General features: G+C 41.3%; 1 protein-coding gene across 4 annotated transcripts in view; it reads right to left on the reverse strand.

The window, feature by feature from the left end:
* KALRN (kalirin RhoGEF kinase) overlaps window positions 1-14,173 on the reverse strand; it is a gene marked incomplete at both ends in the record, with an annotated part of 523,644 nt that overhangs the window by 176,294 nt on the left and 333,177 nt on the right. For all 4 annotated transcript variants that reach the window (XM_082001554.1, XM_082001555.1, XM_082001553.1 and 1 more), the window contains 2 exons: window positions 2,346-2,512; window positions 8,185-8,380. In XM_082001554.1, the coding sequence (XP_081857680.1) occupies window positions 2,346-2,512; window positions 8,185-8,380 (363 nt within the window). The remainder of the gene's footprint in view (window positions 1-2,345; window positions 2,513-8,184; window positions 8,381-14,173) is intronic.

Consider the following 14,173-nt stretch of genomic DNA (forward strand, 5'->3'; position numbering starts at 1 on the left):
ATTTCCACTCTAAAGCAGTTCACAGAACATCTCATTTGGAATTGTTCCGCTTTAATGGCCCCAAAATTCGATTCATTGTCTTGACATTCGAACTCTGGGTGCATATGATACAAAGCAGAAATCCCTGGTAAGAGTTAAATAGATAGAGACAGTTAAAAGACTCTGTTTCCATGAGCCATTATATCCAAATGCTAACACATGTACATGTAGCAGCCTTGACCAATTTTACTATGTCAGCAGAACTTAACAAAAATTAAAGTAGGTGTCTTGTGGCAACCACATCTCAACTGATCCACAAGAGTGAGAGCAATCTGGTAATGACATCATCCGTCGTCTCAGATGCACTAAAATGAAAGTGAAGGAAATCTGGACCAGACTGGAGATGAGCTACAAGCCAAAATCAATATGTTTCCCAATTTCACTAAATGGTTGGGAATATGATTCATCTACAGGAAACCAAATAGATAGGGCACAGATATATTTTAACTTGCCTCTTTCTGAGGGAAACTGTAGCTGTGGTAATTTATAGGTTAATTAGCAAAGGAGTCCTTAGTATTCAGCTGAACAAATAAAATGATTCTTCACTACTAGTTTGCTGAAAGGTCACACAGTAATGAAGGCTCTGATGGTCCCAAGCTCCGTTAAGGAAATACTAATTCAAGGCATCTGTTCTCCTCTCACAATAAGTATTAGATAGTTCAGTCTTAAAACCATTTCCTTTGGTTAGATTTTGATTTGTAAAATAGTTCAGGCCCAACAGATACTTGATAATGAGGCAAGTACATCAGGTACCTGCTGCACTGCCACTGTATGGCTCCAGGAGCCCTCACAGGGCTGACCGACGGGCGCATCAGCATGGGCAAGCGACACTTGGCTGAATAGCGATAATTTGCATTTTTAGCATTTCTGCTACACATATTACTCCTCTCTATTTTCTGTCATAACTTAAAATGGCTCTACTTCATCGCAAATCTAACGCACAAACCTCAAAGCTTAGCTAAGCTGTATGTAAGAAACTTTGGGAACCTATGGAAAGAAGGATACAGCCATAATCATATTAAGGTGGTGATTATGAATATCACAAAGTCTCTTTTTTTTTTTTTCTTTTTTTTTTTTCTTTTCTTTCAGAAGAAAGCCAAAGCACTCTATAGAGCTCTGGAGCTTCATGAGGAGTTGGCCTTCAATTATCACAAATGCAAAATGACCACATTTCCAAAATAAAAATTTAGGAGAGTTCTGTGCTGCTTTTATTTAGGGTTGCAAAATATTCATATCAAATGGGACTCTGAAAGGAAATGTATACATTGATGTTAATGCTGCCAGCTTCTAGCTTGAAACTTGTGTGAGAACGAATGATTTTTTTTCCAACAATGATAAAACAATGCAGACAAAGCATCACTCAAATATTCACTTTTGAAGGCAGAATAACTACGACCATATGTACTGAGCACTCAGTATAGCCTATATTTTTTTGTAAACAAAGAAGCAAATTTTTTCATGAACATCTTGTAGTATTTGGAAAAAAAACCCCAAACACAAAACACCCCCATTTGCAGGGGTAAAATGGAAATCTGAATATTCCAGGTGTCTGGAAAAATGTTCTTGGTTTTCCTAATGAAACCAAGACCATTCCATTGAAAACCAGATATACACTGAAGTGTGAAGCCACCTATGGATTAGGAAGGAGGAAGTGTAGCAGTATCCCATGTAGCAAAGGAAAACAAAGAAATGTGAGGCATCCAAATTAAATATCAGGGGAAACCTAGGAAGGCAGAACACAATTGCCTACCCTAGGATGAAATCTGGAAGAAAGGCAATGTAACAATACTAAGATGGCTAAACAAGTCCTAGGTCTAGAGACCACAGACAGAATTTTTTCTCTCACCCAGAAGACGTTAAAGATTCCTGCAGGTCAACAGACGTATAGCAATAAATGAAAAGGTGAAACTACTGTAATGTCATACTTAGACCTCACAGATAGGTTATCTTTTGCTTTGGGCCAATTCTCCACAACAGTTCAAGTCTAGAACCCAAATCAAATCATCATATTCCCAGAACACATGGAGTTTGAAGTAGCTTATCCAGTTGAGAAGTTACAGGGTCAGTTCTGCACAGACTTCCCATAACTATTCACAAAGCCAAATATGTGTGCACTAGAGGGAACAGAGCCCTTCGTTATTTGTAAAGGGTCATGCTGCAATCTGTCAGCAAATAGAGTACTGTTAGGGGGATTAATATTGTCCACCTAAAGGTATGCGACTTGGCAGAAGCAGGTTTCGCAGCTTGCATCTATGTAATGGCGGAAAACCCATTTAAGACCCATAAGTGTGGTGAAAAACTCTCACCTGCTTGACTTCAGCCTGTAGGTGCCGGAGCTGCAGGCACTGCTCTAACCTCTTGTGAGTTTGGTCAGCATTAAGCTCCAGCTCATGCTGTTTCTCATGAAGGAATTCCAGCAGTTCTTGAACTTGTGTTGCAAGATCAATGTCTTTTTCACAGATCAGCTCAATGCCTGCAACATGCAGAGAGAGAGATATCATTGCACTTACCTGAAACTTCAGTTGTTGCACAAATGTAAGCTATAAAACTTTTTGCCACCTAACACGCTGATTTGTAACTCTGAGTAATTCTTTCTCACTAAACTCTCTGACATGTAATATTTGGCTTTCCCAGTTTCCTATTTTGCATCACTACATTTTTCTGCAAAGTAGTGTTTCTCTGGTGATTGTTTCGCATATCACCCATCAGCATTTGGCTAGTAGGACATGATGTAACCACAGCCTTGCTCAAAAACTTGCATGAACACTGAATTAAAAAAAAAAAACAGAAAAAACATCCCTTTTTACAGTAATTCATTAACTTATACTTTAGAAATGCAAGTCGAAAAGAACTTAGAAGAGAAAAAACATGGGGAAGAAAATAGAAAAATGAAATAAAGGAAGTAAACTCTAGTCACCAGGTCTACAGTAATGTCACAAGTGCGTGGACCTCCACAGTGCAAACCTTTTTTCCATCTGGGCACTTTAGAGAATCATTAACAACAATTTAGCTTAAGCCAACTTATACTTCATTCAGAACTATTCCGCAGACTGATTTTCATCCAATCCTCACATACCAGAGAGAAAAGATAGCTTAGTACCACATTCCCCATCCCTTACAGCCTGCATGAAATTGATAAACCCCTGAATGAGCTAGTCTGATTTCATAGCTGACGCTGACTTGATCAGGAGGTTGAAATAGAGACCTCATGAGTCCCTTCCTAACTCCTGAATTTTCTTATGACCCTATGAGCATTATATGTAGTGATTACAGGAAATACAACACAGAGCTTCACATCTTCCTTCTTTATTACACTGGTGCAAGAGCATTGCTGGGTACATTACCAGTGCAATTGGGAAAGTTTGGCTGGAGGAAATATGACATCATCCCATGTTACTGTAATCCTTGTGATTATAAACTAATAAAGATCTGACTCTTTCCTTATTGAGGTCTACTGGAATTTTGGCATTGTCCTCAATACAGGGAGGATCAGGAACCCGATATAAAAATAATCAGATTGCAGTAATGCTGAGAAAACACTACACTTTTCTCCAAAACCATTTGATTTAATGGAATAATAGGACATTAAAAAAGAAATGTCTTAATTAGAAGGTGCTGTACAAAAGGCTTAGACACTATTTTAAAAACCCATTTAGAAAGTTGCCTTTTCTTCCCCCTTTATCCTCCTCAGACACTTGTGACTTTCATTCTCTCTCACAGCGATATCTGCAGAGGAAAGTACACAAAATGAATATGACCTTATGATCGACACTATCCCCTTTTTCCTGGTTTCTGGTTTTATCAGAAAAAGCACATGGGAACACAAGTGATTGGATTATTCCCTTTCCCAGCCAAAACAAAACATCTTCTTCATTACCAAACAAAGTGGAATGACCCCTGGCTTCCCATTTAAAATGGGAAATTTAATATATGTTTCTATTCTTGGGAGTGAAGTTCCTTTCAATTGCCAGACACCAGACATTGTTGCTACAATTAGCCTGCGTATGGTTCTGTATCCTCAGGACATGATGGCTTTTTGTATGCTTGACTTCACCACACCTATTCAATATTAAATGCACAGTTTTCCTTCATGCACACTCAGCTGGTATGGTTTTGATTGTGCTAACTCATCAGCAGCAATCAGTGAACTGCCTGGGATGCTATCCAGCAGCCTGTGCTCCTGTGATGAATGATCTGCCCTTTGTTGCTTGTCATATGTCACGCAGATTTATTCTGCAGTGCCAGTGCATGTGGTAAGCACTTATTCTTCTCAAAGATTGGTTTACAAAATAGAAAGCCTTGTTTTCAGAATAATTTCATACATATTATCTTTACATTGTGTTTTGATAGATAGAAAAACACAGCTGATTTTCTGATAAACTGAACTTGGTTACCATTTTCTTCTAATGTCTCAATGAGTGCAGCAGATATCAAATGAAGGATAATGAATTAAAAATGTTTTTAAAAAGTATTACAGAAAAGAGTACTGAGCCACACTGATCGGCATCCTACAAAACATACATTAGTTACACCTGATCTATTTGCAATGTGTGATGGTATTCAGTGTAAGGAAGGGCTATTGCTTTTTGACCTGTACAAAGCTGTTTTGAAACTGTTCTTAGGCTGAACTATTAAAAGACTGTGACAGAAAAGTTTAGTGTCCTCTCCCTTGCAAAATAAACTCTGGTTATAACTAACTATAAATGGCATCACAAACAAAATTAAATAGATTTGCATTTCCCTTTTAAGCAATGCAACACTGGGAAGAGACATGAATGATGTTAGCTTGACAACCAAGAAAAAAAGGGGCTTTGAATTTTCCACATAACAGGTAGGGAACTGTATAAATTTCCCCAACATCATCTCTGCAGTGTATTTCAGGCTTGACTTAGACAAAGTCTGCTTTACTGCTGGTAAAAAAACTGCCTGGACAGCCAAGCCCAGAGAGTCGGGGTGAATGGAGTTAAATCCAGTTGGCGGACGGTTACAAGCGGTGTTCCCCAGGGCTCAGTTTTGAGGCCAGACTTGCTTAATATCTTTATCAATGATCTGGATGAGGGGATCAAGTGCTCCCTCAGTAAGTTTGCAGATGACACCAAGTTGGGTGGGAGTGTTGATCTGCTCGAGGGAAGGAAGGGTCTGCAGAGGGATCTGAACAGGCTGGATAGATGGGCTCAGGTCAGCTGTATGAGTTTTAACAAGGCCAAGTGCAGGGTCCTGCACTTGGGCCACAACAACCCCATGCAATGCTACAGGCTTGGGGAGGAGTGGCTGGAGAGCTGCCTGGCGGAAAGGGACCTGGGGGTGCTGGCTGACAGCCGGCTGAACATGAGCCGGCAGTGTGCCCAGGTGGCCAAGGTGGCCAACAGCATCCTGGCCTGTATCAGAAATAGGGTGGCCAGCAGGAGTAGGGAAGTGATCGTGCCCCTGTACTCGGCACTGGTGAGGCTGCACCTCGAATCCTGTGTTCAGTTTTGGGCCCCTCACTACAAGAAGGATGCTGAGGTGCTGGAGCGTGTCCAGAGAAGGGCAACGAAGCTGGTGAGGGGTCTAGAGCACAAGTCTTATGAGGAGCGGCTGAGGGAACTGGGGTTGTTCAGTCTGGAGAAGAGGAGGTTGAGGGGAGACCTTATCACTCTCTACGATTACCTGAAAGGGGGTGAGTGGTGAGGCAGGTGTTGGTCTCTTCTCCCAAGTAACTAGTGATAAGACAAGAGGAAATGGCCTCAAGTTGTGCCAGGGAAGGTTTACATTGGATATTGGGAAAAATTTCTTTACTGAGAGAGTGGTCAAGCATTGGAACATGTTGTCCAGGGAGGTGGTGGAGTCACCATCACTGGAAGCGTTCAAAAAACATGTAGACATGGGACTTTGGTACAGGGTTTAGTGGGCATGGTAGTGTTGGGCTGACAGTTGGACTTGATCTTGAAGGTCTTTTCCAACCTTAATGATGCTGTGAAACTGCTTCTAAGACATAAAAAGGTAGGTTTGTAAACCATGAGTGACTCTTAACTGTGACTTTAAGTTAAAAAGTGTTGGCTCATTAAAAAGCCCATTCTTCTTGAGAATACTGTTATAATATTCTGTAAATGCAAATATGTTTCCTGAAGGACACAGGTTTTAATGAGACATGAAGACAATTTGAAAATACTGCAAAATTTCAGAAAACACAACCTGACTTCCATATCTTACATATCCCCTAATAAAAGCAAACACTTCTTTGAAGAATAATTATTCTGATGGTGAAAACAGGCTAACCCAAACCAGGCTCACTCACATGTGCTGGAGTAGTGGAAGAAATCACAGGAACATAACTCTGAGCTATATGGAGCTTTGGAAATACTGGACTTGCATAGATGCCTTGCATGCATGGATGCCCTGAATGTCTGCAGACTCTGAAACAGTGCATCACAGGACCACTGTATTTATTGCACCAACACGACAATGTTCACAAGGATTTCCAGACTCTCCACAGCCTGGTAAGAATCACTGCTTCAAATCTTCATCAGACATGCAAAAATCATGGGCAAATGTCTAAAACCTTCTTTTTCTACCTGCATAAGTCTTCCAAGTGAAAAAGGCATCACGGGTAGAAAAACCTGCATGTAATTTTATCTGACAGACTTACTAGCTTAAAGACCTCCAAGTCAAACACCAGAGTAATCAAAATTGCATCAGTTTCCTGTGTGACATGGTAAAAAGAATAAAGCTCAAAGAGAACTATAGGGAAGGGAAGAAATCTGGTCGATTAAAAGTGGCTGGTTAGGTAGAATGTCCCTGGGGAAAAAAAAAAAAAAAAAAAAAAAAATCACATTTTTTCCTGGCTTCTATGGCTACTGCTGAGTATTGATTGCAGCAGTGGTGACACGGTACAATAGGAAGCAGCAATAGCAGCTGATTTCCCAGAACACCTGCAACTTCACAGCTCTGGCAGTAAGAACAATCATCCCTTAACATACATACTGAACAACTACGCTATGGGATTCAGGAAGCGCACTTAACATTCTGTGCATGGCAGACATGACCATTACCTTCGATTAATGGCAGTTACCCTACATCCCCATGAGGTTTCTTCTTCCATGCCTTTGAGCGCAATGAATTTTTGTTGGGTAGGCTTCATAGCAAGTGATCTTAGATAATCTTATAAAAACATTTTAGAAGTCACTTCATTTAGTTGTTAATCTTTTGTTTGCAATCCAAAAGAAGTCGTTTTTAACTTCTTGACAAACACAGCTTCTAAATTTTTTTTATTTTTCTTAAAATTCAGTCACTGAGATTCCTGACTGTGCTCTGTGCTGGATCATATTCTTTACCTCCCGTAGATTCCTACTCATATTGAGATTCTTCCGGGGGTGGGGGGGGACGGAGAGCATCTTAGCTGATGTATTAGGACAAGTTTTCTACCCCAGAAAGCAAGGGAGGTGAAGCACAGGGTCAGGCATAAAATGGATAGATCTCATAGAAACTCACATGTGGTTCACAATGCACAGGACTGTCTAGTTCAAAACATGCTCTTGTAGCAGTCCTTAAGCCTCTGCTGAGTTCAGCCTGCCAAATCAGGCTGAATACTACCATATTTTTCAAAAGACGTGTGCCTAGAGGTAAAATGTTTGCTAAAAAATAAAAGCATAAAAATCCTTTTTATTTTGAAAGTGCAAATTGGGAGGGAAAGAACAGGAATTGCTCTTGCTTTGCATTCTCCAGACATTTAAAGAAGGTTAATACAGTTCACAAGTAATTTCCCTGCAGTGCTTGTTTCTGAGCTGGTGCAAGGACAAGGACTTAGCAGTGTAACTTGTCTTGCCCTCCCCTCTCCATCCACTTTGGAATTGATCACAAATGCCATCCTGCAGTTGTGAAACTTTTTGAACAAAACCTGGAAGTCAGTTTTATTTCCTCAATGAGTTTCAGTCTCAAAGAAAGAGCAAGTTTTGACATATAAACCTGAATCAAAGATTTCCCAAAACCTGTGGAACAGTTCTGGGAGCGAAAAGACAGGTATTGTCCATACTCACTTATGTTAAAAACTGATGTATTTGGTATGTATGGGGGTATTTTTGCTTGATATGCATTTTTGGCGTTTTGGGATTTTCTTGGGTTTTGTTTTTTTCTCATGTAAAATAGAGATCAGATTGTTCTGCTCACCTGAAGCCTGGACCTCCATGATGTATTGGTGTAAATCTTGCCCTTGCTGAATGACTTCAAAGGTCATGTTGTTCATGGCCAACTTCCGCTCAGTGTGACGCTGCAAACGCTGCTCAGCCAGAGTGAGGTCTTCAGTATTGAAATCATTCATTTGCCTCAGCAGATCTTCATTCCAGGCATCTAACTCTGCTGTAACCTTCATGGGCAGAAGAGGACACTGTATTCACTCAAGACCAATGAAAAATATTACTCTCAAACTGTGTTTGGACACAAAAGTACTTCACATTTTGACTCTGACCCAGAAACCCCCAAACCACAGCCTCAGTACACTCTGGATCTTGCCCACTTAATGGTCACACGTAACATTTTGCTTAGGTGAGGGCCCATGAAAAGATTATTGGTCCAACAATAAATCTGACACCTTCTTTTTCCTTTCCATATTCCAAAGAGCACTGTAAGAGAAAACCCACCATATTCACAGGGATGGTAGAGAGAATGTTTCTGAATAAATTCAAATTTAAATGAAGTAATAATGCTTACAGAATTGAAAAACAATTTGTAACACCTGTGACCACATAATCCCAAAATGGCCTGAATGTTTCTAAAAACATTTTGCAACACACTGAATGTTACATGTTACAGATGGAAATATTATTTATTCTATCTTTATAGAACTGAAATTACAAGCCCTAAAACAAGCATAACTAATACATTTTCAGAATTATTATTGATGTAATACATTGTGAGCAGTATCTACCCATTGTTCACAGAAATTGCATCATGAGACTAAATATTTTATTATGAATTTTTGAGTTAATCCCCACAGCATTGACTGCAGTTGTACAATGAGTCCTATGCTGTGCTTTCAGTGACTTAGTCTTTTATAAGGTTTTTTCTGTTGCCTTCAGTGAACTTGGGAACAGGCTCTGTATCACTTTTTCCTCCTGTGGGTCTGAAAGCTTTTACGTTAGGGAATGAATACAAATAATTCACTTTTACAGATGGGGAAAGCACAGCACAGAAACATCATACTCAAGGACTAGGTGAATCACCAGTAGGATCATGGATGGTACCTGGCTGTAAACAAAGATCTATATTACCTGCCAATAACTCACGGGAACATGCAAAATCTTCTGTTGCTTTCTTTGCTTCCAGATTATAACAAGCAGCCTGATGATTTTAGCAGTCTATTTACTGTACCTTCTGTATTTTACATTTTAGCCCACATGTAGTATCAAAGTCCTTCTGGTTTTGCCTGTTTAATCAAAGCAAGATCTAGCTTCCACCCAAGCAGCACAGTCTCACCTCAAGCTAGACTCTGTTACTACAGACAAAAAAGAGGGAATGTGCTAGTGACAATGAATGAGGGAGGGGGGACAAGGGGAATGAGAATGAAATCATACATATAGGCTAGTACTGTGCAGAATACAAATTTTTTAGAAGTATTTAAATATTGTTAAATAAATGCCTTAATTCTGATTCATAGGTCAATTCCTCACAGCTAGATTCAGGAGAGCTAAAACCAGGTATCTAAATTCCCACTTGTGCACGTAGTGAGAAGCTCTCTGTTTCTCACTAAAGATGCTCTTCAGTGCCTGTGTGCAGAGAGATGCTTAACTTCCTAGGTAGCCAAGATTCATAATTTTCAATTCAGTTTTCCTTTCCAGAAAGCATACATTACACCCTACGCAGGCACAGGAAGGCAAGCCCAAACGGACCATCTCAGCTCTTCTCACATTAGCATGGATGGGAGTACAGAGTTTTGCATTAGAAAAGAAAACATACGCAGTTTTTAGGCTGTTTTTTTTTTTTTTTTTTTTTTTTTTTTTTGAGAGAAGCAGAAAAACAGATTTAGTCAACCAAGAACCTGGGACCTCAGCTGCAGGGAAAAGGCAGAGTGTGGACATCCTGAGGGGCTTCTATTTTTCTTCAGCTTGTTCCATTGCCCATTCCACTCAATTACCTTTAAATAATAGCTATCTCTAGAGTCTATTTGGCCCCATTCCTGATTCCAGCAGCCTCTGATTCATTCACACATCATAGCTGGAGTTCCTGGACTGTGGAGGCTTATTGGTAGATTTAACAGTTATGGAGAAATGGTCAAAGTAGGTGCTGGACAAGGGTTTTTCTGGATACATTTACATTTAGAGACTGATCCTCAGCTAACAGTAATCAGAACTGAGGTAGTCTTGACCCTGTTTCAAACTACAAACAATGGAATGAATTTAGAGTAAGTGCAGGTTCCTACAGTCACGGCAATAAAACTTGAAGTTCAATGCAAAGCCCTTTCTGCTCTTTCTAATGGAGAGGCATGTGATATATGTGAATCAAGAATTTTATTTTTCATGAGCTACTAAAAATATTGTCTGTTTGAATTCATTGCATGGATTGTCAGGCTGCTAAAACATAATTATTTGGAATTTTGCAAGGATTCACAAAGTACTTCCCAATTTCCTGTGAATATTCCCATACACGTGCACTCAGGAAGATGTCTAACGGCATTTATAAGTGACAGTAACAGAAAAGATCAAAACAATCAAAGAACGTGTTACATTGGTTTGCTCTGACAGAGATGATGCTACAATTTGGGCATTCCGATAAAATACCTCCATCTTGTTTATGTCTACAGACATCCTCTCCAGGACAGGAAAATGCAAATCTTTCAGAGGGTTGAACTGTCAGGGGAGTTGACGATGGACATACGAAGGAATCAACAAATGATGATTCCACAAGTATGCTGAGATCCAGCACTTCTACAAAACTGCCTGGTAAACCTCTCTGCTGTGGTGCTGTTCCTCTTAGTAACTTTTCCACATGGGTGGGGAGGGGACACTGAGCAGCACTGCTTTTATTATTAAATCTACAACAACTTCCCCTCAAGCACTGGGAAGTGACTGTTCCTGACTGTACCGCTTTTTGGCCCTTAGGCATGAGTGTCCAAGACAGGTCTGTAGCAGAGAGGCATCATCATCCAAGAGAGGGGTTGCCTCCCAGGCAACCAGTGCCCTCATGCTCGTGTCAGCAGCCAGCTTCCACCAGGCTCCACACACAGGAGCAGCGACACCTAAATATTATTATTATTATGTCCTAAAATGGAACACCTGTCCTATTAGCCACTGCAAGGCACTGAAGGGTTTATGGTCCATTATCCACACTCCCCAGTTCAAAACAATGGTTCCAATTAAAGAGGAAAGGACAGAACAGGCAGTCAGGCACGAGCTGATAAACTCCTCGGGATGCAAGGCCAGTCCAGGGAGCTCCATCTCACATTGCCAGGACCGGGAACAGGGACTAAGACTGCACTTAAGTGGCTCTGGACAGTCAGACAGGTCAAACAGGGCTTGTTAGCCCAGTGCCAGCTCTGCCAGGGCCAGGAGCACAGCCACCAGCGGAGGGGAGAAGGAAGGAAGAAGGGAAGCTGCGTCTGAGTGCAGACTGATGAAGGAGTGACTATCACCCCATGTGCTGGGTTAGGGGAAGAGAGGAAGGAATTGGGCACAGCGGGAGGTGAAACATCACTACATTTCTCAGGCAACGTGGGTACAGGAAGGTTGGGTACATTGCTCTGAGTAACTGGGACAAACAGATGGCTAGAAGGGAATCTAAAGCACACGAAGGCAAAGAAGCAATAGCAGAGCTGTGATAACAACCCAGGTTTCCTGAATCCCAATCTGGTGCCCTATCCCGGAGACCATGCTGCTTTGCATATCTCATTAAGACATTTCCATTTCCATCTGTACAGCCAGTGCCTCAAAATCCCAGCATTTTCTGTACTTCAAACTGGACCATTTGGAAATGGTCCCAGAGTCTGAGTCCCTAACTGGTTTGACTTGGGTATAGGAAGAAGCTGTAATTAGGCAGCTCTCTTAAATACAGATGTATATTTTTCAAGTCTAAAAAAGGACTTCGGATGCTTTCACAGATTGGTCAGGCATCTATGCTGAAACTTGGACTGCATCAGACAAGTGTCCTATCTCCTAAGCTGTGGTAAGAGCCAATTGCACTGGGCCTGTGTCAGGAATTGTCTCGTAGATGAGGCTCACTTGGCCATGAACTTGTTTAATTTCCTTTTGATCCAGAAAAATGGCTGATTAGAGTTTATGGTGTTCATCTGCTGGATCTGGTGGGAAGAACTGACAGCACTTCGTATGTTTATTCACTTCTCAGTGTTTGTGATTCTAAATAGACCTTAGCACCCCTCACATGCCCTGAGAGTAGAGAAGCCCTGCAGCAAGAGGAGTCCTGAGCTCTGCTCTGTTCTGCTACAGCATGAGAAAGAAATTGTACCAAAGCAGAAGGGTCATGAGAACAGTAACAGTGGAAGAGCACAGGTCTGCCTTGGCAAAAACAGATGACTTATCCCCAGGTGCTCACACTGTTGAGCTGCATCCATGCCTCATTGTCAGTCACACTCCAGCCGACTCCTTGGAAGGAGCCATGCTCCTTCCTGCAGGTCATATAATGTTGGTGGCCAAGAAACAGCTCCCTATTACTAAAGGAAGGTCAAGTGATCCCAGAGTACTAATGAGAAAGAAAGACACGACAAAGCTATTGATTGACAGTGAGCCTAGAAAGCACATTTCTTCATTCTTCTCCTGAAACAGATGCTCCTGCTGCCATGATAGTGGGAGGGGAACTAATGCTGGTATTAAATATCTGAGATACCCTTATCAGATATCCTTATCAGCAGAGGCAGTGCAAGAGTTTACTTCAGCACATGAGCAAATACTGGGCTTGTCCTGAGCTCCATGCTACTTTCACAAGCCTATAATAGATGCACAGACTATGTCAGCCAGGTCTGTTTTTCATGCAGACACAGCGACCACAGTCTAGACCGTATACTCTTTAAACAAGAGTTTAAAGAGAACTTTAAACGAATTCTCCTAAAGCAGCAACTTAATATACCCAAATTCCCACTGCTGCAATAATGTGGCATTTGCTGCTTCCTGGATTTATCATGTTGTAACACCAGCAGATAATATGACCGAAGGGAGGGACGCAAGTTCATCTTCAACCCTGGAGAAAGAGGAGAGGTATCTAGAAGAGGTATGGGGGTGAAAAGTAATAGCAGTAATAACAACAACAGTAGCAGTCTGGCCATCTCATGCCTACGTTGCAGCCTGCTTGTAAATTAAGCCAAAGACCCCACCTGAGCTGCAGCAGCTGCTGTGCAGGCAACTGTACATCTGCAATAATTTTGTATCTAAATCATAAGTATCTGATATTTTCTACAAAATGGTGTTGCTGAGCCTTGAATGCTGTTTACTTGGCCTTCATTCAGTGTTTGGCACCTAAAGTAGTCTTGTTTAATGCCATCCAGAAAATTTTGTTTGCCAATTGAAGGAGGTGGAGAGGGGAAGTGAGGAATAAAGCAGAAGAAAATAAATGTTATATGGTGAATGAATCACATAGGAGCTGATATTTTGAAGTATGGGCTGAGGAAGGGCACATGTGGAGGAGGGAGAGAAAATTCTATCCTGGGAGCAGGAGCTATTAACACAGCGAGAGTGGGCTCATGAGAGGGACCTGAAGAAGAGTAAAGACTCTTGGTAAGAGCAAACAAATGTAGGAGGCGGTTGCAAGAGAAATTATGGTGCAAGTAGGAGGAGGAACAAAGGCAAGAAGAGTGGGTAGAGCATAGGGACGAGGCAGGGCAGGTAGAACAGTCGCAGAGACAGAAGGCAGATCTGTACAGAACTCAGAATCAAGAAAAGGGGATATCTACCTCATTTCAAGAGGAAAAAAAAAAAGTGGCAGCCATACAAATGGAATGAACCAAGAGTAAGGATGGAGGAGATAGATGAGAGATCAGATATGATCCAGGAAGGAATCAAAACAAGGTAATTCTGATCCCTGGATGCTGAGGGAGTGTCTGCAAGTGCAGAAAGAAAGGGATTATAATGGAGTAGGGGAGACCAGAACTCTAAGGTACATACTAGGTATTGGGCACCAAGGATGCCAAGGGCAACAGCACTTGGCTCTGCTTCAG

The sequence above is a fragment of the Phaethon aethereus genome, assembly GCF_964289735.1.
Source record: "Phaethon aethereus genome assembly, chromosome: 6".
Taxonomy (NCBI): domain Eukaryota; kingdom Metazoa; phylum Chordata; class Aves; order Phaethontiformes; family Phaethontidae; genus Phaethon; species Phaethon aethereus.